Genomic DNA, 25135 nt, shown 5'->3' on the forward strand with positions numbered 1-25135 from the left:
ATAATTATTTTTCCCTAAGTCGTTTTTCTGTTTTTTGTTTTTTGGTCTTTTGGGGGCCGAACCTACGGCATATGGAGATTCCCAGGCTAGAAGTCCCATCGGAGCTGTAGCCGCTGGCCTACACCAGAGCCACAGCAAGGCCAGATCCCAGCCGTGTCTGCAACCTACACCACCACTCACGGCAGCACCAGATCCTTAACCCACTGAACGGGGCCAGGGATGGAACCTGTGTCCTCATGGATACTAGTCAGATTCATTTCTGCTGAGCCATGATGGGAACTCCTTCCTAAGTTTTTATTTAAAAAAATTTAGGAGTTCCCGTCGTGGCGCAGTGGTTAATGAATCCGACTAGGAACCATGAGGTTGCGGGTTCGGTCCCTGCCCTTGCTCAGTGGGTTAACGATCCGGCGTTGCCGTGAGCTGTGGTGTAGGTTGCAGACACGGCTCAGATCCCGCGTTGCTGTGGCTCTGGCGTAGGCCGGTGGCTACAGCTCCGATTCAACCCCTAGCCTGGGAACCTCCATATGCTGCAGGAGCGGCCCAAGAAATAGCAACAACAACAACAACAAAAGACAATAAGACAACAACAAAAAAAACAAAACAAAACAAAAAAAAAATTTAAAGCTACAGGAAAAGCAAAAGAACATTAACGATATACACTCTATAGCCTTTATCTAGATTCACCAGTTCTGAATATTTTGCACCATCTTCTTAATCTCTATATCTATTTACATATTTTTGGTTTTTGCTCAATATTTTTGAGTAAACTCAACATTATATTTAATATGAATACACATAAGAAATTTAACATTGATTCATAATATATACTCCAATATAAAATAAAAATTAAAAAATACAAAAGCTAGACTGAGAAATTATTTTTGTAACGCATATGAGATAGTAGCCACAAACACACAAAAACCTCCACAGATTAATGAAAGGAAAAAATAATATAATAGAAACAGAGCAAAAGCTATCAACAGGTTGTTTACAGAAAATTCAGATGACCAGTAAGCAAGTGAAAAAAAACCACCTATTATTTAAACAAATTCAAATTAATGACCTATTTTTTTCATCAGTAAGGCTGACAAAGAGCACCAAGTGCTCTTTAGACTGTGGGGAAATGTGCAATTCATCACACTGTTTTTGTTTGTTTGTTTGTTTGTTTGTTTTGTCCTTTTGCCTTTTCTAGGGCCGCTTCTGCGGCATATGGAGGTTCCCAGGCTAGGGGTCGAATCGGAGCTACAGAACCATTGAGCCACGACGGGAACGCCTCATCACACTGTTAACAAGACTGAATGTACTGTATTTGGAAAATAATCAGTTACTATTGCAATAAAAATACTCTGATTCACAAATCGGATGTAAAAGAATCTTATCTTACAGAAATACACAATTATTTGTGTATAAAAATGTTTATGGACAAGTGTTTGAAATAGCAGAGAACTGGAATCATGAATGGTCATCAAGAGAGGAACAATTTCAACATGTGTTACTTCTATATACATATATATGTTGTATTCTGCAGATATCAATATGAAAATATGTACCTGGAAAGATGTCTATGATGTATTATATAGGAAAAGCGGCAGACTGAGGTCCATGCAATGATCCTGTTTAAATATGCAAAATACCTGCAAACAACCACCTACAAAAATGTACATTTAAACATAAAGAAACCTATGGAAAGGTATTCACTAGTTTTAACATGTTAGTTTATCAAATCAGGAGATTTTTTTTCCCCATCATGTTTAGTTGTCATAATTTCCTGTTTTGGGGGAAATGCATTATGTAATTTCACAAGGGCAATTCAGTCATATGTGAAAATAATGTGTGTATAAAAATACAAATTTGGAGTTCCCCCTCTGGCTCAGCGGTTAACGAACCTGACTAGTAACCATGAGGTTAACGGTTCGATCCCTGGCCTCGCTCAGTGGGTTAAGGATCCGGCATTGCCTTGAGTTGTGGTGTAGGTCGCAGATGAGGCTCAGATCCAGTGTTGCTGTGGCTGTGGCATAGGCCGGCGGCTATACCTCCAATTTGACCCCTAGCCTGGGAACCTCCCTAAATTTGGCAAATCACAGTGTATCTAAATTATACATATTGATATTTTAAATTTTGTTAAACAGTAAGATAACAGTTAATAAAAATATTAAGGAAGTGTGTCTTGGCTAGATAACTTTAGAACTTATCTTTTTAGGGCCAATGAATATATAAATCAACAGATTAAATCATAAATTTAAGTGTTTGAGAACTGTTGGGATACTAGCATTGATAGTGTGAACAATGAAAAATCAAATAAAGTGCTTTATAATGCTAATGCGAAACAAGAGACAAATGTCATATGATCTTACATGTGGAATCTAAAAAAAAAAAAACTCCACCAAAGTCATAGAGAACAGGTAAGATTGGTGATGGGTGAAATGAGTGATGGGTGTCAAAAGGTACAAACTTTAGTTATAAAGTAGTGAGTCATGGGGATAAACACTTAGCATACTTACCATAGTAACTACACTGAGTAATATTGTATTACATATTTGAAGGTTGCTAAGAAAGTAAATCTTTTTTTTTTTTTTTTTTTTTTTTTTTTTGGCTTTTTAGGGCCACACTTGCGGCACATGGAAATTCTGGTCAAATCAGACCTACAGCTGCCAGCCTACACCACAGCCACAGCAACATGGGATCCAAGCCGTGTCTGTGACCTACACCACAGCTTATGGCAATGCCAGATCCTTAACACACTCAGTGAGGCCAGGGATCAAACCCACATCCTCATGGATACTAGTCAGATTTGTTATTGCTGAGCCATGAAGCAAACTCTTTACTTTCTTTTTAAGAAAGTAAATCTTAAAAGTTTTCATCACAAGGAAAAAAAATTCTGTAACTACTTATGGTGACATATGATAACTAGACTTATTGTGATTATTTTGCAATGTATACAAATACTGAATAATCATGTTGTATACCTGAAACTAAAATAATGTTTATAACAGTTATACCTTAAAAAAAAAAAAAAGCGTTCCTTCCCTGAGAGAAAAAAACCCTCAAAATTTCATGAATAAAAACCCTGAAATCAGTTAACAGAATCTAACATAAAAGAAATTTCAGATTTATTTTTGCATACCAGAAAATTTTATTTGCTTTTATTTTGGTGCATTTGTCTTAAGCCAAATATACATATATATATTTTTGTCTATTTGCCTCTTATAGGGCCGCTCCCATGGCACATGGAGATTCCCAGGCTAGGGGTCCAATTGGAGCTGTAGCTGCCGACCTACACCACAGCTCACGGCAACGCCGGATCCTTAACCCACTGATCGAGGCCAGGGATCAAACTGGCAACCCCCTGGTTCCCAGTCAGATTTGTTAACTACTGAGCCACGACGGGAACGCGCCAAATAATAATCTTAAAACTTGACTATAATCATTCAGAAGTTCATTGAAAATGTGTTTTCAATGAACTTCTCTAAGTAACAGCACTATATGAAATTTTTATTCACATTTTGTATATATTGGAGAGTGATGTAAACTATTTCTCCATTTGGGTCACCCTCAAAGAAGCTTGAAGAACACATCATGTCCCAAAACCAAACACTAAGAGACTGCAAATGGCTTGAGGTGGCATCAAATCATTTTTCCATCATAAACATGTCTTAGAAATATAATTTCTAAGCTCTGGAGTTGTATTTAACCTAGAAAAGAGAAATCTTAGACATAAGTGGTATTACTTTGTGTTCTTTTAATTGTATGTTAGATGTTCTATTTTACTTAGAGCATTTACATCTATTATCATTTATAGCTATTATCTATTATTATCTGCTCTTGTTTTATTTTGACACTAAGGCTATGCTACCAGCTCCACAGAATGAGCTTCAAAAATTTTATTAGGGGCCAAAGTGTTGAGAAATTTCAAGTGTAGAACTAATCCGTCTAAATTTCTCAAAAAACATAAACTACCGACTCTCAACAAAGATGAGACAGATATCCCAAACATCTAAATAACTGTTAAAGAAACTGAATTTATATTATAAAGCTCCCCCAAAAGAAATCTTCAGGGCCAGGTGGCTCCACTGGCAATTTTTCACAAACATTTGAAGAATGAACACAAATTTTATACAACTTTTTCCAGAAAAGAGAAGGAATGCTTCTCAACTCAGGAGGCCATTCCTACACTGGCCAGTATTAGCAAAATGAGATAAAGACTAGGGGGAAAAAAATAATATCTTTCATAATTTCAGACAAAAAATCCTCATCAAAATGTTAGCAAATTAAATCCAACAAGGAAATTGTACAACATGACTGAGTGGGATTTATTTCAGTATACAAGATAGGTTTGACATTAAACAATTTAATGTAATACACTGTATTAACAGGTTGAAGAAGAAAATCCTATAATCAGCTACTTCAGAAAAATTTCAACTGCTGCAGAAAAAGTATTTGATAAAATCCAATATCCATTCATGACTAAGAGAAAAACCTCTCAGGGAGTTAGGAACAGAAGGGAACGCTTTTCAATTTATTTATTTATTTTTGTCTTTTTAGGGTCACACCTGTGCACATGGAGGTTCCCAGGTTAGGGGTCAAAGTGGAGTTGTAGCCGATGGCCTACACCAACACCAGATCCAAACCATGTCTGGGACCTACACCACAGCTCACAGCAATGCTGGATCCTTAACCCACTGAGTGAGGCCAGGGATCAAACCTGCGTCCTCATGGATATTAGTCAGATTTGTTTCCACTGAGCCACAACAGGAAGCTCCTCTTTCAATTTAAATAAGAGCATCTACATGAAACCTATAGCTAACATCATAGTTAGTGGTGAAAGACTGAATATTTCCCCCTAAGATCAGATATAAAGCAAGGATGTATGCTCTCACCATTGTTATTCAAAGCAGCACTGAAAGTTACAGCCACTATAATAAGTCAAGCTAAATAAAAGACAGAAGAAAAAAACTGTCCCTGTTTATAGCTGACATGATTGTCTATGCAGAAAATCCTAAAGAATGTACTTAAGAAAAATACCTTCCAAAACCAATTATTGAGTTCTGCAGCAAGGTCATAGACTACAAGATCAATGTACAAGTTATTTGTAAAGAACAAATATAATAAATACAATTATATTTGTATACACAAATATATAAATTTGTATATACAAATTATACTGATATCTATTTTTGGTAGAATTATACAATTTGTATATTATTCTGTACATACGAATATGTACATATATAATTTGTGTATACTAGTGTTGAATAGGTTAAAAACAAAAACACAACACCATTTACAAATTTTCCAAAGAAAATGAAACACTTAGGGAGTTCCCATGGTGGCTCCAGTGGTTAACAAATCCAACAAGGAACCATGAGGTTGCGGGTTTGGTCCCTGGCCTTGCTCAGTGGATTAAGGATCCGGCATTGCCGTGAGCTGTGGTGTAGGTCGAAAACGCGGCTCAGATCCCGTGTTGCTGAGGCTCTGGCGTAGGCCGGGGGGCTACAGCACCGATTCGACCCCTAGCCTGGGAACCTCCATGTGCTGCGGGAGTGGCCCAAGAAATGGCAAAAAAGACAAAAAAAGAAAAAAAGAAAAAGAAACACTTAGATGCATTCTTACAAATTACCAGTGAGATCTGTATGTGAAAAATTACAACTCCTAATAAGAGAAATCGAGGAAGGCCATATTAGTTTTCTAGGGCTGCCATAACAAATTACCACAAATTTAGTTTAAAACAACTGAACTCTTTTCTCACAGTTCTGAGGGTTAGAAGACCAAAGTCAAGGTATTGGCAGGGCCAGTCTTTCTCTAAAGGCTCTAAGGGGATGATCCCTTCTTGCCCCTTCCAGTTTCTGGTGGTTACCAGTAATCCTTGGTGTTTCTTGGGCCTGCAGATGGATCATTCCAACCTTACCTCTGATTTCACAACAGCTTTCCCTATGTGTTTGTGTCCACATTTCCCTCTTCTTATAAGGATACCAGTCATTAGAGAATCCTTATGCAGGATACTCACCTTAATTTGATTACCTCGGCAAATTCTCTATTTCCAAATAGGTCACAGTCACGGGTACTGAGAGTTAGGAATAGAATATTTTAGAAACACAATTAAACCCACAATAAAGACCTAAAAATGGAGTTCCCGTCGTGGCGCAGTGGTTAACAAATCTGACTAGGAACCATGAGGTTGCAGGTTCGGTCCCTGCCCTTGCTCAGTGGGTTAACGATCCGGCGTTGCCGTGAGCTGTGGTGTAGGTTGCAGACGCGGCTCGGATCCCACGTTGCTGTGGCTCTGGCGTAGGCCAGTGGCTACAGCTCCCATTGGACCCCTAGCCTGGGAACCTCCATATGCCGCGGGAGCGGCCCAAAGAAATAGCAAAAAAAAAAAGACAAAAAAAAAAAAAAAAAAAAAAAAAAAGACCTAAAAATGGAAAGATATCATGTTCATGGATTGGAAGAATCAGATAGTAAAAGATGACAGTTATCTGCAAATTAAAATTCTATTAAAAGTTCAACAAATTTATACACACACACACATATGTGTGTGTAAGCTTATTATAGAATTTAAATGAAATGGCAAAAGATCTAGAAGAGTTAAGTCAAATTCATTAATTTTTCGGCATTTATTTTTTAAACTTTTTTGGCCATGCCCACAGCATGTGGAAATTCCTGGGCCAAGGACGGAACCCAAGCCACAGCAGTGACAACACTGAATCTTTAACCACTAGGCCACCAGGGAACCCATAGAATGGTTAAATCAATTTTTAAAAGGATAAAATGAGAGGAATCACTCTACCCAAAATTAAGACATCCTATAGAGTGACAGTAAACAGTAACCAAGACAGTGTGGTATTGGAGGAGGGACAGACATATAGGTCAATGGAAGAGAACAGAAAACTCAGAAATAGGCAGACACAAATACAAAGGCACAAAGCAATTCAACAGAGGAAGTTAGCCTTTTCAACAAATGGTACTGGAGCACCCAGACACCTGTAAGCCAAAGAAAACAAACAAGAAAACATGAAGCTAAAGCTCATAATGGATGCAAAAATTAACTCAGAATGGATTAGAGATTTAAAGGGAAAACATAAAACCATGAAAACTTCAGTTAGAAACTAGAATATCTTTGGGATCTGGAGCTAGACAGGGAGTCCTTAGATTGGACACCAAAAGCAAGATCCATAAAAGGAAAAATTAACAAGCTAGACCTTATCGAAAAACTTTTGCTCCTCAAAAGACCCTGCTAAAAGGATGAAAAGAGGGGAGCTCCTGTCGTGGTGCAGCAGAAACGAATCGGACTGGGAACCATGACGTTTTGGGTTCAATCCCTGGCCTCACTCAGTGGGTTAAGGATCCAGCATTGCCATGAGCTGTGGTGTAGATCGCAGACACAATTCAGATCTGGAGTTGCTGTGGCTGTGGTATAGGCTGGCAGCTGTAGCTCTGATTAGACCCCTAGCCTGGGAACCTCCATATGTTGTGGGTGTGGCCCTAAAAAGACAAAAAAAAAAAAAAGGATGAAACTGAGAGAAAATTTTGCAAACCACATCTCCAACAAAGAACTAGTATCACCTAGAATAAAGAAAGCACTCTTTCAAAATCCAACAGTTAAGAAAAAAGGTACAACTCAAAAATGAAGGAGTAAAAGACAGTCATTTCACCACAATGGAGGTATGGCAAATAAGCACATAAAAGATGTTCACCATCATCAGCCACGACAGAAATGGAAATTAAACCCACAAAGAGATATTACTACACACCTATCACAATTGCTAAGATAAAAAGTGGTGACAAAACCAAATGCTGAGAGAGATACAGAAAAGCTGGGTCACTTCTGTTCCCGGTAGAAATGGAAAATGGAAAAGATACCTGGAACATGATTTCTCTATTTCTTAAATGAGAAAAGTTCATTTAGTGTATAATCCAGAAACTACTCTCTTAGACATTTATATCAGAGAAATGGGATTTTATGCTCACACAAATTTATACCAAATGTTCACAAGCAGCTTTATTTGTAACAGCCAAAACACTTATTTTTTTCCCTTAGGGTTTCCTTTTAGTAGTAATTTTGATTCAGAAGAAGGTATAATCTCACATAAATTATTATTAGAATGTTTTGTTCCAAGATGATTTCTCTGATGCTTAGTAAGAGAGATGAAAAGATTGGAGTTCCTATCGTAGCTCAGTGGTTAATAAACCCGACTAGTATCCATGACGATGTGGGTTTGATCCCTGACCTTGCTCAGTGGGTTAAGGATCCAGCATTGCCATGAGCTGTGGTGTAGTTTGCAAACGTGGCTCGGATCTTGTGTGTGGCTGTGATGTGGGCCTGGAATTCGACCCCTAGCCTGGGAACCTCCATATGTCGTGGGTGTGGCCCTAAAAAGACCAAAAAAAAAAAAGTGATGAAAAATTTATCTTATGTACTATATTTGTAAAGTCTGCAATAGTATGATTAAAACACTAAATAAAAATCTTTACAATGATAGCTAACATTTTAAAGCATTAACGATGCAATACATGTTTCCTTAAGACTTTACGTGTACTTAAGTTTTAAACTGCAGGATACTATGATGAAATATATATTTATATATATATTAATGTTTTATAAAGGGTGATACTAAAACAAATGGGTTGAGTAACTTTTCCAAAGGAACACCCACATAGTAAATGGTGGAACTCAGATGATGCTGAATGATGCTGAAGAAGAGAACCCTACATTTGAGGGTTGAGTTCTCTTATGAATTCATTAATGTATAACAAGGACTAAAATATGAGGGAAAGTAATTCTGCATTTATTTTTTCTGCATTTATGTTAATCTAGCCTTTCTTCACTGTGGATTCTCTGAAGGTGAGTTACTTATGAGTGAAAGTGAAAAAGGATTCCCACATTGATAATCTGAACTTTCTGATATTCCAAAACTGAATGTCATGGACAAACAGGTAAATGATTTACTAAATTATTTTTTTCATATAGTTTTTCTCCATCATGAAGTTTTTGATGTTGAGTAAGGTGTGAATGACGTCTGAAGTCCTTACTACATTCATTACATTTATACGGCTTCTCACCAGAATGAATTCTCAGATGTTGAGTAAGTTGTGATCCACGATTAAAGGCCTTCCTGCATTCATTACATTTGTATGGTTTTTCACCAGTATGAATTCTCTGATGCTGAGTAAGATGTGAACCACGAATAAAGGCCTTCCCACATTCACTACATTCATATGGCTTCTCACCAGAATGAACTCTTTGATGGTAAGTTAGTTGTGAGCCACGAATAAAAGTCTTACCACATTCCTTACATTCATATGGTTTTCTACCAGTATGAAAAATCTGATGTAGATTAAGCTGTGAGGCACAAATAAAGATCTTCCCACATTGCTTACATTCATAGGGATTCTCACCTGTATGAATTCTCTGATGTTGAGACAGCTGTGAGCCATAAATAAAGGCCTTCCCACATTGTTTACATTCATAGGGTTTTTCACCAGTATGAATCCTCTGATGCTGGGTAAGATGTGAGCCACGAATAAAGGCTTTCCCGCATTCCTTACATTCAAAGGGTTTTTCACCCGTGTGAATTTTTTGATGTTCAGTAAGTTGTGAGCCACGAATAAATGATTTCCCACATTGTTGACATTCATAAGGTTTCTCACCAGTATGAATCCTCTGATGTCGAATAAGCTGTGAGCCATAGTTAAAGGCCTTTCCACATTGCTTACATTCATGTGGTTTCTTACCTGTATGGATTCTCTGATGTTCAGTAAGTTGTGAGCCACGAATAAAGGACATATCACAATCTTTGCATTTATAGGGTTTTTCACCAGTATGAAGTCTATGATGTAGAGTAAGCTGTGAACCATAACTAAAGGCTTTCCCACATTTCTTACATTCATAGGGTTTTTCACCAGTATGAATTCTCTGATGTTCGGTAAGTTGAGAGCCACGAATAAAGGCCTTTCCACATTCCTTACATTGATAGGGTTTCTCTGCAGTATGAACTCTCTGATGGTAAGTAAGCTGTGATCCCCGAAAAAAGGCCTTCCCACATTCGTTACATTCATAGGGTCTTTCACCAGTATGAATTCTTTGATGCTGAGTAAGATGAGAACTACGAATAAAGGCCTTCCCACATTCTTTACATTCATAAGGTTTCTCTCCAGTGTGAATTCTTTGATGATAAGTAAGTTGCGAAGCACAAATAAAGGCTTTTTCACAATCTTTACATTCATAAGGTTTCTTAGCAACATGACTCCTCTGATGGTAAGTAAGTTGTGTGCCTTGTATAAAGGCCTTTCCACATTCTTCACATTCATAGAATTTTTCATCAGAATGATTTTTCTGATAGTCACTCTGTTGAAAGCCATGGATAAAGTATTTTCTGCATGCTTCACATTCATAACATTTCTCAGTTGAATGAAATCTCTGGTGTAACATCAGGGATGTGGTCTGACTAAAATCAGGCATTTCTTCATAGATTACTAGTCGTCTAAAAAGTCCTTCTTTATTTCCTAATTGGCTTTCAAACTGGTCTCTGCATTCCCAATTATCTTGAAAACTTTTGCACTTGTACTTATGGCTTGTAAGTTGTTCTATTATCTCCCACTGAGATGCTTCTAGTTCATAAATTTCTCCTTTTGAAGACAGCTTCCTGGTTTCACACCTGGATTCCCACTCTGTAAGACAACAAGAAAGTAAACAAAAGCTATTTTCATATTTCTGGAAAAATGAAACTTCTAAGAAACAGTAGACTCAAACTAAGTATCATAAGATGTCAATGGATCCAGTGGAACAGAAAAACATCCAGAAACAGACACAGTTACAAATGCAAATTTAGCATACACTAAAGGTAGCAGCTAAAAGCAGTATGGAAAAGATGGACTCTTTTAAATAAATGAAAGTGATAAACATAAGGATAAACATATCATCAAAAAGATGAAACTGCATTAATTCCTAGACCATACAGGAGGATAAATTCCAAATAGATCAGTCGTCCTTACTTATAGAAATGAAAAGACACAAATAGCTAGAATAAAACTTGGGTAACTTCTTCTATAACTTAGGAATGGGGAAAACTTTCCCAACCATAAGGTGATAAACCATGAGGTTGCGGGTTCGATCCCTGGCCTCACTCAGTGGGTTAAGGATCTGGCGTTGCCATGAATTACAGTGTAGATTGCAGATGCCACTCAGATCCTGTATTGCTGTGGCTGTGGCTGTCAGCTACAGCTCCGATTCAACACCTAGCCTGGGAACTTCCACATATCATGGGTGCAGCCCTTAAAAAAAAAGAGAGAGAGAAAGAGCTTCCTGGAGACCACAGGTGTAGGAGGAAGAAGAAGAGTGCCCCGAGCCGGACAGGTTTCCGAAGCTGGCAGGATGAATGTGGGGGTGGCACACAGTGAAGTAAACCCCAACACTCGAGTGATGAATAGCTGACCTACATCATCTTGGTAGGACTGCTGCACATGGTTCTACTCAGCATCCTCTTCTTCAGCATTCCTGTTGTCTGGACCCTGAGACCAATGTCATCCATAACTTGGCTATGTATGTTTTCCTACATACCATGAAAGGGACACACTTATGGGACCCCCAACTAAGGAAAGGCTTGGCTACTTACATGCTGGGAACAGATGGACTTCGGGCTTCAATTTACCTCTTCCTGCAAATTCCTCAGCATCTCTCCTATTGTAGTCTACCTCTTGGCCAGTTTCTACACCAAGTATGATGCTGCTCACTTCCTCATCAACACAGCCTCATTGCTCAGTGTACTGCTGCCTAAGTTGCCCCAATTCCACGGCGTTCGTCTCTTTGGCATCAACAAATAATGAGGGATGAGCCTGGGGACACTGGAACAAAGGGCTGTAACGTCTCTCCTTTCTCCAAACTGTCTTTTGTATCCTGAAACCCTAAGAACTATACAACCTTTTCCATACTCCCACTGGAAACTCTAACTTTTCCCAAGTTTTTGTTGGAAAATGGGGTTCTCTGAGCCCAGCCCTGCTAGGAGCAGGTTTCTTTGAATCAGGAAAGACAGGTGAGGTGAGGGCCAAATCACTCTCCTGCACAGCAGGAAACCATGCTTGGGCAGCTTTTTCGTTATGTTTTTCAATATCATCCACTCCTACTACCTTCCAGCTCTGTTTTGCTGTGTAGTTCTTCTAATGAAGATAATCTTTCATAAAATTAAATTAAATTAAATTAAAAATTTTAAAAATTAAAATAGAAAAATAAGTTTAAAAAAAGATAAAGAAAGAAAGCATAGCTTAAAATTTGAAAATTATTTTAAAAAGAACCAGTGGGAGTTCCCGTCGTGGCGCAGTGGTTAACAAATCCAACTAGGAACCATGAGGTTGCAGGTTCAAACCCTGGCCTTGCTCAGTGGGTTAATGATCTGGCATTGCCGTGAGCTGTGGTGTAGGTTGCAGACGCGGCTCAGGTCCCGAGTTGCTGTGGCTCTGGCATAGGCCAGCAGCAACAGCTCCGATTAGACCCCTAGTCTAGGAACCTCCATATGCCGAGGGAGCAGCACTAAAAAGACAAAAAAAAAGAACCAGTGGAGTTCCCGTCGTGGCGCAGTGGTTAACGAATCCGACTAGGAACCATGAGGTTGCAGGTTCAAACCCTGGCCTTGCTCAGTGGGTTAACGATCCGGCGCTGCCGTGAGCTATGGTGTAGGTTGCAGACGAGGCTCGGGTCCTGAGTTGCTGTGGCTCTGGCGTAGGCTGGCAGCTACAGCTCCGATTCGACCCCTAGCCTGGGAACCTCCATATGCTACAGGAGCAGCCCAAGAAATAGCAAAAAGACAAATAAATAAATAAATAAATAAATAAAAAGAACCAGTATTTACAACTGTACAACTGGTGGCATAGCCATACAAGGAAACTACTTCAAATAACTTTCAAACATAGAAATTTGATTGTGAGATATATTCTATGCGGGGAACAAAAACTGATAAAACGATTATTTCAAAGTGTTCTGAGTAATCATACTGTTACTGGTACTGTTGATCTTCTTATGTTGGAGGGTTCCTAGATAATGTGGGCTAAAATACATAATTATCTGATATTATAATTGCATCCTGATAACTGGGACTCCTGGCATGGGAGAAAACAGATGCAGCTTCATGACCTTAAAAAGGGTTAAAAAGAAACCCTACAGTTCGGAATTTGAATTGGAAGAATTGGTATAGACCCATGCTATAGTGCATCTTTCATTTTTTAAATAAGACTACCTCTTAGAGTAGTTTTAGGTTTACAGAAAAATCGACAAAGTCCAGAAAGGTCCCACATGCCCCCTTTCTTTGCACCCCCCCATTCTCTTATTATCAATAACTTAATACCTTTTATTGGTGTGGTACATTTGTTAAAATTGATGAATCTATACTGATACATTACTTTCTTCTATTTCTGTTCTTTCTCATTTCACCTGAGCCCACACTTGTTTATCTGCTGATCCTCAAAAGCAACAAATTCATTTCTACCTCAGTTTCTCTGTAATTGCTAATCCCTCTGCCTTAAAATGCTCTTCTCTTCTTTGAGAATTTGCATGAATTGCTCCAGCACTTTATTCATGTCCCTTTCTTTTTTTTTTTTTTTTTTTTTTTTTTTTGTCTTTTGTCTTTTTGTTGTTGTTGTTGCTATTTCCCGCGGCATATGGAGGTTCCCAGGCTAGGGGTCGAATCGGAGCTGTAGCCACTGGCCTACGCCAGAGCCACAGCAACGTGTGATCCGAGCCGAGACTGCAACCTACACCATAGCTCACGGCAGCGCCGGATCGTTAACCCACTGAGCAAGGGCAGGGACCGAACCCGCAACCTCATGGTTCCTAGTCGGATTCGTTAACCACTGCGCCACGACGGGAACTCCTCATGTCCCTTTCAAACCTGAGGACGTTTTCTAATGAAAATACTTCCCTGATTACTTCATGATTCTCTATGCTTTTCGTTTTGCTTCATAACATTCATAATTCTCTGTATATTCTTATTTGATATTATTTCTTCTGATAGGAAAGATCCATGTAGGTAGGGATTTTTCCTGTTTACAGTTATATTTTCACACCTAGAATATAGCGGGTATTTAAAATATTTGTTGGATAAAGGCTCGTATAGATTTCACCAGATCAAAAATACAAAATGGTTATCACTGAAAAAAACAGGGGGACATGAAAGAAAATCAGGGAAATGGTAAATTAAGCAAAGAAGGGGTTTCTCTTGGTAACTGATGCTTAAACAGTTTTGCCCTCCAGGGCTCAGGATTTGATTCCACAGGTCTTGGAGTAAAAGGCCTTGGTTGGAATTTACTTCTGAGTTAATAACTCAAAGCTGTGGCCAACTGATTAAGCAATCTGACTTTTATCTAAAACGGCCTCCCTTTGCCTGATCATTTTTTACTCACCTGGGCTCTGACCGCTCGTCACATCCTGCACAACCTTCCAAGGCTCTTTCCCTTGCTCCAGTAAAGAGAGCACATCTGGTTTAGAAATGGAAAATCCTGCTTGGAAGAATGGAAACGAATATCGTTATGCTCTGCTTGTCCAGAATTAAAACTGAGTCCAGGAGTTCCCGTAGTGGCGCAGTGGTTAACGAATCCGACTAGGAACCATGAGGTTGCGGGTTCGGTCCCTGCCCTTGCTCAGTGGGTTAACGATCCGGCGTTGCCGTGAACTGTGGTGTAGGTTGCAGACATGGCTCAGATCCTGTGTTGCTGTGGCCCTGGCGTAGGCCGGGGGCTACAGCTCTGATTCGACCCCTAGCCTGGGAACCTCCATATGCCACGGGAGCGGCCCAAAGAAATAGCAAAAAGACAAAAAAAAAAAAAAAAACATGAGTTCCCGTCGTGGCGCAGTGGTTAACGAATCCGACTAGGAACCATGAGGTTGCGGGTTCGGTCCCTGCCCTTGTTCAGTGGGTTAACGATCCGGCGTTGCCGTGAGCTGTGGTGTAGGTTGCAGACGCGGCTCGGATCCCGCGTTGCTGTGGCTCTGGTGTAGGCCGGTGGCTACGGCTCCAATTAGACCCCTAGCCTGGGAACCTCCATATGCCGTGAGAGCGGCCAAAGAAATAGCAAAAAGACAAAAAAAAAAAAAAAAAAAAAAACTGAGTCCACCGTTCATCAAGTAAGAAGGTCAATTACAGAGAGATGCAGAAGAAAGATATGTGAAGAACAGAGAAGATAAAGGTGCCACAAGGAGATGTCCATTTCCAAGTCTATGAGGCACAAAACATTTATTTGGGACTAGGGGTCTGAAATTCAGCGAGGCATTTGAAACGTTTTCCAAATTTCACACTGAGTGAAAATGAATGACTGGGAGCAAACTTACCCAGTGAGACCAGGTTGCTATAGTTCTCCAACATCACATCTCTGTACAAATCCTTCTGCTGCAAGTCCAGGCACTCCCACTCCTCCTGAGAGAAGTCTATGGCCACATCCGTGAACAACACTAACCTCTGAAATGACAAACCCAGGGTGAACAGTAAAATAAAAAAATATTTTGTAGAAGTAATGAGGGGAGAAGAAAAGTATGACATAAATGGGCCAAAATGGACATATGTTGAAGGTGGAAGCTTGCAATATGATTAAGGAATGGAAAGGAAATGCGTATGATAAATAGAGAGCATCTAAACAGTCTCTCAACATTCCTGTGACTTTAGCTTCTTGGAAACAGTCACAGGAATGAGCAAAAGCCAGGTAAGTGGAGTTTTCTGATTAAATGAAATACTGTGTGCAAGCACATAACACATGCAAATTCTCAAATAAGCTGCAAGTTCCCGCCTCCCTTTTTCCCTTTAAAGAAATGAAAATAACAAAAAGAAAGGAAGAAAGGGAGGGGAGAAGTGGGGGCAGGGAAGAAGGAGAGGACAAAGGAAGAAGGGAAGGAGAAAAAAAAAACAAAACCTGATGGGCACATTCCAAATGTCTTTTAAATGTTTATCTTAGAAAATAAGATTTCTATATAATTTAAGAATTTATTTCCAACTCAAGTCTCAGAATAACTTAGCAATAATATTCTCCCTTGTCCTGGCAAATCCCTTCATATATATTATTTTTATAAGCAACGTAATATTCCATATTATTATTGTAATCATTTTCTTATTTTCTGGTATTTAGTTTGTACTCCTTTATGTCCTTTGCAGCTTTGTTTCTTAAATTCTCAACCATCTAACCCCGGCTGACCACGTTACCACTCATCATTGCTCACCACACGCTCTGATTATTCTGAGCAACAGAAAGCACAGAAAGATGAGCTATATTCACACAGATGTGGCCCTTGACTTACACACACTATTCAAATTCAAAATGTACCTTGCAGAGTTCCCATTGTGGCTCAGTGGTTAATGAATCCGACTAGGAACCATGAGGATGTGGGTTCGATCCCTGGCCTCGCTCAGTGGGTTAACGATCTGGCGTTGCCGTGAGCTGTGGTGTAGGCTGGTGGCTACGGCTCCAATCAGACCCCTAGCCTGGGAACCTCCATATGCCACAGGTGCGGCCCTAGAAACGACAAAAAAACACACAAAAAAACAAAATGGACTTTGCCTGGTATTCACTGACATGATACCGTTTCTGTTCTCAACCCTGCATTTGATCACATTTTGAATCTTAAAAGACTCATAGACCAAAGATCTCACCTATTTCTGTCCTAAGCAACCAGAAAATGAAGGACAATGAGAAAGATGAAATTATCAAACCATATTCTGAGAGGAGAGGTTCTACTCTTTCCTCAATACATTTCCTAATTTGCAGAATAGACCCCTAAATATGGCTAGAGAAGAAAGAGGCAGTTGAAGAAAGCCTGGGGCTCATTCCCACTTACTAGAATTAACTAGAATGAGAGTGAGTAGGAGAGCCCATCTGGATGGCTTACCAAGGTAGAAAGTCTGGAGATAAGAATATTGAATATTCGAGGGTTCTTGTTGTAGCTCAGTGGGCTAAGAACCTGACTAGTATCCTTGAGGATGTGGGTTCAATCCCTGGTCTCACTCAGTGGGTTAAGGATCCAGCATCACTGTGAGCTGTGGAATAAATCAAGATGCAACTTGGATCCCAAGTTGCTGTGACTGTGGTGTAACACGGCTGGCAGCTGCAGCTCTGATTCAGCCCCTAGTCTGGGAACTTCCACATGCTAAAGATTCAGCTCTAAAAAGACAAAAAAGAAAAAAAAAAAAAAAAGAATACTGAACATTCATATCTTACAAAACTAAGACTATCTGATGAAAGGAAGAAGAAATACCAACTCACATGGGGCATGCTTAAAACAGCAAATTATTAATCCTCCTCTGGCTTCTTCTTGTGGAGAAACGCAGAGTCCTGAGAATACAGAGGGGAAAAAAAAAAAAAAAACATAAGAAGAGGTCTGCTTTCAAATGACTATGTTAAGACAAATATTTCCTTCCCTTTTCATGGCACCTGATCCCTTCCATGACTATATATATATATATATATTTTTTTTTTTTTTGGTCTTTTTGCCATTTTCTGGGCCGCTCCTGCGGCATATGGAGGATCCCAGGCCAGGGGTTGAATCGGAGCTGCAGCCGCCAGCCTATGCCAGAGCCACAGCAACGCAGGATCCGAGCTGCGTCTGCAACCCGCACCACAGCTCACGGCAACACCAGATCCCCAACCCACTGAGCAAGGCCAGGGATCGAACCTGCAACCTCATGGTTCCTAGTTGGATTTGTTAACCACTGAGCCATGACGGGAACTCCTTTATATTTGTTTATTTTCATAATACCTTCATTGACATATAACTCACATTCCATAAATTCATCCTTTTAAAAGTATAACTGAGTGGTTTTTAGTATATTCACAGAGATGCTCAACCACCATCACCATCTAATTTTAAAATATTCTCATTATCCAAAAACCAAACCGCATCCCCACTAGCAATCACTTCCCACTCTTGTTCCCCTAGACCCAGGCAACTGCTAATCTACTCTTTGTGGCTACAAATATGTTTATTCTAGTCCTTTCATATAAATGGAATCATACAATATGTGGTCTTCTGTGATGGGCTTCTCTCCCACAGCATAATGTTTCAAGGTTCACATATGTTGCAGCATGGATCAATTCTTTACACTTATTAGTTGCTAAATAATATTCCACTGTGTGAATATACCACTTTTTTCCCCATTCATCAGTTGATGGACATCTGTATTGTTTTCACTTACTGTTACTATGAATAATGCTAAGAACATTCTAGAGAGTGTTTTTGTGTGGACATACATTCTCTTAGATATATACACCTAGGAGTGGAATTGCTGGATCATATGGTAACAGTATGTTTATCATTTTGAGGAACTGCCAAATTCTTCTTCTTTTTTTTTTTGCTTTTCAGGGCTGCACCTGTGACTTACGGAAGTTCCCAGGCTAGGAGTCAAATCAGAGCTGCTGGCCTACACCACAGCCACAGCAACTCGGGATCCGACCCACGTCTTCAACCTACACCACAGCTCATGGTAATGCCAGATCCTTAACCCACTGAGCAAGGCCAGGGATCGAACCCGAGTCCTCACTGATACTAGTCGGGTTTGTTACCACTGAGCCACGACGGGAACTCCAAAAGAACTGCCAAATTCTTTTTTCAAAGAAGCTGTATAATCTTACAATTCCACTAAAGATATATTAAAGAACCACTTTTTCCACATTCTCACCATCTTTTATATTAAATTCATCCTGGTGAGTTTGAAGTGGTATGTCATTGTGATTTTGATTTGCTTTTTCCTAATGATGTTAAACACCTTTACATGCTTATTGGTCATCTGTGTTTCTTCTTTGGAGAAATGTGTATTTAAATTCTTTGTTCATTTAAAAAATCTGGTTATATATCTTTTTATTGTTGAGTTGTAATAATTCCTCATATATTCTAAAACACGATTCCCTTCTTGAACATGTAGTTTTTCAAATTTTGAGTCCCACTTTGTAGATGCCCCCACAAAGGACAGGATCTAAGGGTCAGAACAAGTGGTCAAACTTTAGGAAGGCATCTTTGCACAAATGTCCTGACCAACAAATGGCCTCATCTGCATATATTTACAAACTCTTGGGCCACTGCCTAAGAGTTGCCCCTCTAAGGGTAAAGAACTCTGGGAAGTTCTTGCCTTACGGATACTCGAATATGAACCAAAGCCACACATGTCTCTACATATACAAGGCCTTACCAGGATAATCTATATTCCCTTCAGAGTTCCTGACATAATAGTAACCAAGGCACACATTTCACTTCTCAAAGTACACATGGCTGGAAAGGTATTCAGTGGAACTCCTGGAAAGGTATTTAATGGAACTCTCATCTCCCAATAGGTCCCAATAGATGGTTTATTTAAAAGACATAATGGTCTCTTTATTTTATTTTATTTTTTGCTTTTTAGGACCGCACCTGTGGCATATGAAAGCTCCCCAGGCTAGGGGTTGAATTGGAGCTGCCAGTCTATACCACAACCGCACAATGTGGGATTCGAACTGCATGTTACCTACACCATAGCTGATGGCAATGCTGGATCCTTAACCCACTGAGCAAGGCCAGGGATTGAACCTGCATCCTCATGGATACTAAATACTTGTTGGATTCATTTCCACTGTGCCACAACAGAACTTCCTAAATAGCTCTCTTTTATTTACTTGTTTTTATCTGTTAAATTTTTTTTTGCTTTATAGGGCCGCTTCCATGGCATATGGAGGTTCCCAGGCTAGGGGTTGAATCAGAGCTACAGCTGCTGGCCTACACTACAGGCACAGCAATGCCAGATCCAAGCCGAGTCTGCAACCTATACCACAGCTCATGGCAATACCGGATCCTTAACTCACTGAGTGAGGACAGGGTTTGAACCCGCAACCTCTTGGTTCCTAGTCAGATTCGTTTCCGCTGTGCCACAACAGGAACTCCAAATAGCTCCCTTTTAAATGGCAAAGAATCCCTGTCTGCCTCTCTCCTGCCCCATGTCTTAATCTCTCTTAATTTAAGGCCCCTTGGCTGACTCATATCATACAGAAACTTGAGGAAATCTCCTTATCACCACATCCATGAAGATGCAGGTTTAATCCCTGACTTTACTCAGTGGGTTTAGGATCCAGCATTGCCGTGAGCTGTGGTGTAGGTCGCAGACATAGCTCGGGTCCTGAGTTGCTGTGGCTGTGGTATAGGCCGGCAGCTACAGATCTGATTCAACCTCTAGCCTGGAAACCTCTGTATGCTGTGGGCGCAGCCCTAAAAGGACAAAAAAAAAAAAAAAAAAAAAAAAAAAAATCTAAATCAGGAGTTCCCTCTGTGGTGCACCAGAATTGGTGGCGTTTCTGCAATGCTAGGATGCAGGTTAGATCCCTGGCCTGGCATAGCGGTTTAAAGGATCCTGCATTGCTGCAGCTATGATATAGGTCACAACTGCAGCTTGCATCTGATCCCTGGCTCAGGAACTCCATATGCCACGGGATGGCCAAAAAAATAAAAAGAAATAAAAGCATGAAATATAAGAAGTGTCAATGCCTGGATTTTTCTAAAATCCAGGAATTAGAAAATTTTAACTAGCCATGAGCCAAATCTACAAGTAATAAGGGAGAGATGGGTATTTTACTACAAAAATTGTATTTTGATTGAATAGAAAGATACCATAAGCAAAAGAAAAGGATAAATGACAACCTGGAAAAGGGCTTTTGGAATTTATATTACAGAGAAAAGGTTAACGTAAATAATATATGAAATAGCTTTAAAAACAGAAAATAAAAAAAATAAATAAAAACAAAAAAGAATAACACTCCTAAGGAAAAATGGTCAACAAAAATGGAGAGTTCACTGAAAAACAAATGCAAATACACTGAAGGATATAAGGAGATGCTTAATGTGGCTCATGACAACAGAAATACTGATTAAACTACACTGAGAGTCGAATGGCAATGGAAAATATCTAAAAGTTTGACAGTATATTCTGTGGGAGATCCTGTGGGAAAACCCTCAATAATTTGTTGCTTGAGTAAATGTACAACTTCAAAGGAGGGGGATTTAGCAATAACTAGGAAATTACAGAAGCATTTATTCATTGATCCAGTTTTCCCAATCCTAGTAATTCCTTTCCAAAAGAAGCTAGCGATTGCTCCAAAAGATAAATGCCATTGAACTTTGGTACTTACATATGTGATTTTTCTTTTCTTACTAATTTTTAGACAGTTTCTATATTTTGTTGTTTCGCTGCAGACAATTATATTATCTGCTTTTTTTTTTGTTGCTTTTCAATGGTTAGACTTCTCATTTTTTTCCCCTTAATCTTACTGCAGTGCCTAAACTTTGAAGTAAATACCAAGTAGAAGAGGGGATAGGGGATGCATCACTTATTTTTCCTGATTTTTTAAGGGTATCCATTTTATTTTATTATTTTTTTTTTTTTTGCTTTTTAGGGCCACACATGCAGCACATGGAAGTTCCCAGGCTTAGGGTCAAATCAGAGCTACAGCTGCTGGCCTACATACAGCCACAGCCACAGTAATGTGGGATCTGAGCAGCTCACAGCAACGCTGGACCCTTAACCCACTGTGTGGTGAACCTGCATCCTCATGGATACTAGTGGGATTTGTTTCCACTGTGCCACCAAAAAATACTTCTAAAGGTATGCATTTAAAAAACAATTTTAGTGAGCTTTAACTCTACATGCCATACAATTCCCTCTTCTAGGTGTGCAATATTCACCAGCTTTTACTGTAATCACAGAATCCATCACAATCAATGAACAAGAATAAACAACACTTTTTTTCTTGGTCTTTTTAGGTCCACACCTAGGACATATGGTAGTTCCCAGGCTAGGGGTCAAATCCAAGCTGTAGCTGCCGGTCCACACCACAGCTACAGCAACGCCAGATTGGAGTCGTGTCTGCGACCTACACCACAGCTCATGGCAACAATGGGATCCTTAACCCACTGGGTGAGGCCAGGGATGGAACTGTGTCCTCAAAGCTACTAGTCAGGTTCATTACCACTGAGCCACAACAGGAACGCCAATAACACATATTAGCATATGAATCTTCTGCTTCTTTTGCTCTCTCAAATTCAACGCAAAATAAATTCCATCTATCCATTTTATTCTTTTTCCTGAACAAGCTATCAAGCTACTAAAAGGCCTTTTCACATAAAAGGTGAGGCTCCAATTTCAGATATTACCAGAAATCTGACAACTGCTTTGGAAACAGAGCATTTCTCCCATGGGTGTCCCAGGGAATTTAATTTCCATTGTCAGAAGGAGATGTGTATTTTGAGTTATCTGCTTAAAAACTGCAACTGACCCCTACTCTTCATAAAAATTAAACCATCTATATTAGCATTCACTAAATCAAATAGCAAATTTCGCCCTTCAAATCTGCTCCTATTTGGTGGGCCCACAGCTTGTTCCGTAAAGTTCTATTAGAACTCAGCCACGTCTATTTATTTATGTATTACATATGGCTGCTTTCACTTTACAACAAAATTGAGTAGTTACAACCACGGCTGTACGAGCCACAAGCCTAAAATAGTCTATCAACTATCCCGCCAGTCTCCGGGCCAGGGTTACAACCCCTCACCTTCACCTTCCCCGGTGTCCTGCCGGGTCCCACCTGTCCCTGTACAGTTCGACACCTGAGCTCCTTCCGCCGCCGCGCTGCCCAACTTGTTCCAGCAAAACAGCGCTGACAGCCTAGACGGAAGTGACGTAACACCCGCTGTCTTCTGGGAAATGTAGTCGAGGAACAAAAGACAGGCGCGAGCCGGCAAGCCAAGCCTCCTGAGCCCTCACCGGACCGTAAACCTCCAGAGCTGCCAGCTGCGACCTGCCGGTCCTCCGCCGACTCCAGCGAATCACTCCCCTAGGGGACCAGTCCGAGGTGTGATGCGGCCCCTCCGCTCGCGCTCTAGTGGGCAGCTTTTTTGCGCTGCGAGGACTTTTGGAACGTGTATTGTGGCCAGGAGCCCCAGAGAGCAGAGCGGGGGCGTTCTGAAGTCTCAGCCCCTTGGCGGGGGCGGGGAGTTATGGTGGTTGTCCTGGCAGAGCTGTTGGGTGCAGAAGTCCCAGCAGGTGGAGGGAAAGATAAAGCAGTCTGAGGAGGTTAACGGAGAGGAGACCTTGCCCCAACCTTAGCCTGGGGCATGGGCAGAGTGACTTTTTACTGCTGGTGTGAATGCTTTTGCTTCAGTTTGTGACCTCGGGGGTGTGGTTGTGCTTTTGTGTCTGAGACAGTTTTTGTGATTAAACAAAAATTTTGTTATTGTTTTTTAAAGTATACTTTTTAAATGTAACATGCCAAAACGTGCCCAAATCATTGAGTAAAACTGGATGAATTTACATAAATTGTTCAAATTGTAACTGAGCAGGACCCAATGGGTTCTTCTCAGATTAGATCCCCACTTAAGTCTTATGCCAGCCTTTTATCTACAGAAAAACCTTAAAGAATCAATTTAATTAGAGAGATGAGAAAATACAGAGAACAAGAAAAGCAGGCAAGACAATAATAATAATTTAGCCATTCAGTAACGTCAAAAACCTTTAGTTCTTCCTCAGGGACAGTTGAGCCAGGTCCTTGGAGCTGTTTTGCAGGTGTTGAAGCCCTCACCCTGTGGAAAAAGTTACCTGTATGCTGCCCACAAACATTTAGATCTCAGCCCGGTGCAAACAGATCTGACTCCAATTACCTTACCACGAATGAAACAGGAAAGTGTCCACAAGCTGATCACATCTGGCTCCTTGAACACTATGACTCCTCACTATCCCCTGGGCACAGGGCGAGAGCGGGAGTTGGGGGGCACAGTCCTTGAGGCGCTGTCCTGCTGTGTTAGTCCTTTGCCTGACAATTAAAGCTACTTTTTCTGTTTCCTCAACTCTGTCTCCGTGTTTCTCTTTGGCATCAGTGTACAGAGGCAGCCGATATTTTAGGAACAAAACCCGTATAACTAGCACCCCAGAAGTCCCCTCCTGGTCTCTTGCAACAGTATCCATCACATGACTTACAACACAGATTAGTTTTGCCTGATTTTGAGCCTAAAATAAATGGAATCGGATTATATGCACACTTTCCCCCACTTTCATTGGATTTATTTTGCCGAACATTGTTTGTGGGATTAATTGACAAAATTCATTTATTCTCATTGTTGATGGCATTTGGCTTGTTTTCAGCTTGGGAATAGTGCTTATGAACAGTATCCTTTGTGTCTTTTGCTATATATATGTGTGTGTGTGTGTGTATATATATATATATATATGCATCTTGGTTGCATATATACCTTGGAGGGGAATTGCTGGGTCATAGGTTATGCACACATTTAACTATAGTAACACGTTTTGGAACAGTTTTCCAAAGCGTCTTTCCAATTGTAGCTATGTATTATAGTTTCAGTTGCTCTGCATCATAAGTTTGCTTTTTATCCTTTTTTATGGGTGTCTGGTAGTTTTAACTTGAATTTCCTTGATGTGTCTGTCCATTTGTAAATCTTCTGTAACACGGGAAGATACCCAGCCAGCTTTAGTATTTATTGTGGACACGCAGGAACAGGACCCACAGAATCTAGATCCGCTTGTAGAGGTTTGTGCTGTTTGCATTGGTGTTGATTCAGTGCCTTCAATAGTGCTTCTCTTTCCCTACCTTTAATTAATTATGTTTTTTTAGGGCCACACTTGGGGCATATGGAGGTTCCCAGGCTAGGGGTCGAATCATAGCTATAGCCGCTGGCCTACGCCACAGCCACAGCCACAGCCATGCCAGATCTGAGCCTCATCTGCAACCTACACCACAGATCATGGCAATGCCAGATTAACCCACTGAGTGAGGCCAGGGATCAAACTGCGTCCCCATGGATACTAGTCAGATTCGTTTCTGCTGAACCATGACAGGAACTTGCTTACCACCTTAAAGAAAAAACAGGACTGGAGTAAAGGCTGAGGCCTAGCCTTCCCTAAGAAGGATCCAAGGCCACCTGCACCGGTCAAGGTATTTTGGGGACTTGACAGTGACAAGGTTGCCAAACATCGTAAGCCCTTTGACACTGGGACATAAATTACTGTGGTGCTAGCAAGCAGCACTCTTGGTCGTGGTCAAAAACATTACTTGAAGTGGATTTGGAAATAATTTCCAGATTGGAAAATAGACTAGTAGAACTTTATAGGGGGGACTCTTTGGGGGCAATACCCACTCAAGT

General features: G+C 40.3%; 1 protein-coding gene and 1 pseudogene across 1 annotated transcript in view; one reads left to right on the forward strand and one right to left on the reverse strand.

Moving 5' to 3' along the window:
* The window catches only part of LOC102164415 (zinc finger protein 420-like), a 71984-nt gene continuing 55122 nt past the window's right edge, over positions 8274-25135 (reverse strand). Inside the window, exons 6-11 of the mRNA XM_021097540.1 lie at positions 23641-23787; positions 22531-22643; positions 17230-17255; positions 15311-15437; positions 14386-14484; positions 8274-10665 (exon numbers count right to left, since the gene is read on the reverse strand). Of these exons, the coding sequence (XP_020953199.1) occupies positions 8918-10665; positions 14386-14484; positions 15311-15437; positions 17230-17255; positions 22531-22643; positions 23641-23787 (2260 nt within the window). The 3' untranslated portion in view covers positions 8274-8917. The remainder of the gene's footprint in view (positions 10666-14385; positions 14485-15310; positions 15438-17229; positions 17256-22530; positions 22644-23640; positions 23788-25135) is intronic.
* LOC100512785 lies at positions 11369-12280 on the forward strand (annotated as a pseudogene).

The sequence above is a fragment of the Sus scrofa genome, chromosome 6 (assembly GCF_000003025.6).
Source record: "Sus scrofa isolate TJ Tabasco breed Duroc chromosome 6, Sscrofa11.1, whole genome shotgun sequence".
NCBI lineage: Eukaryota > Metazoa > Chordata > Mammalia > Artiodactyla > Suidae > Sus > Sus scrofa.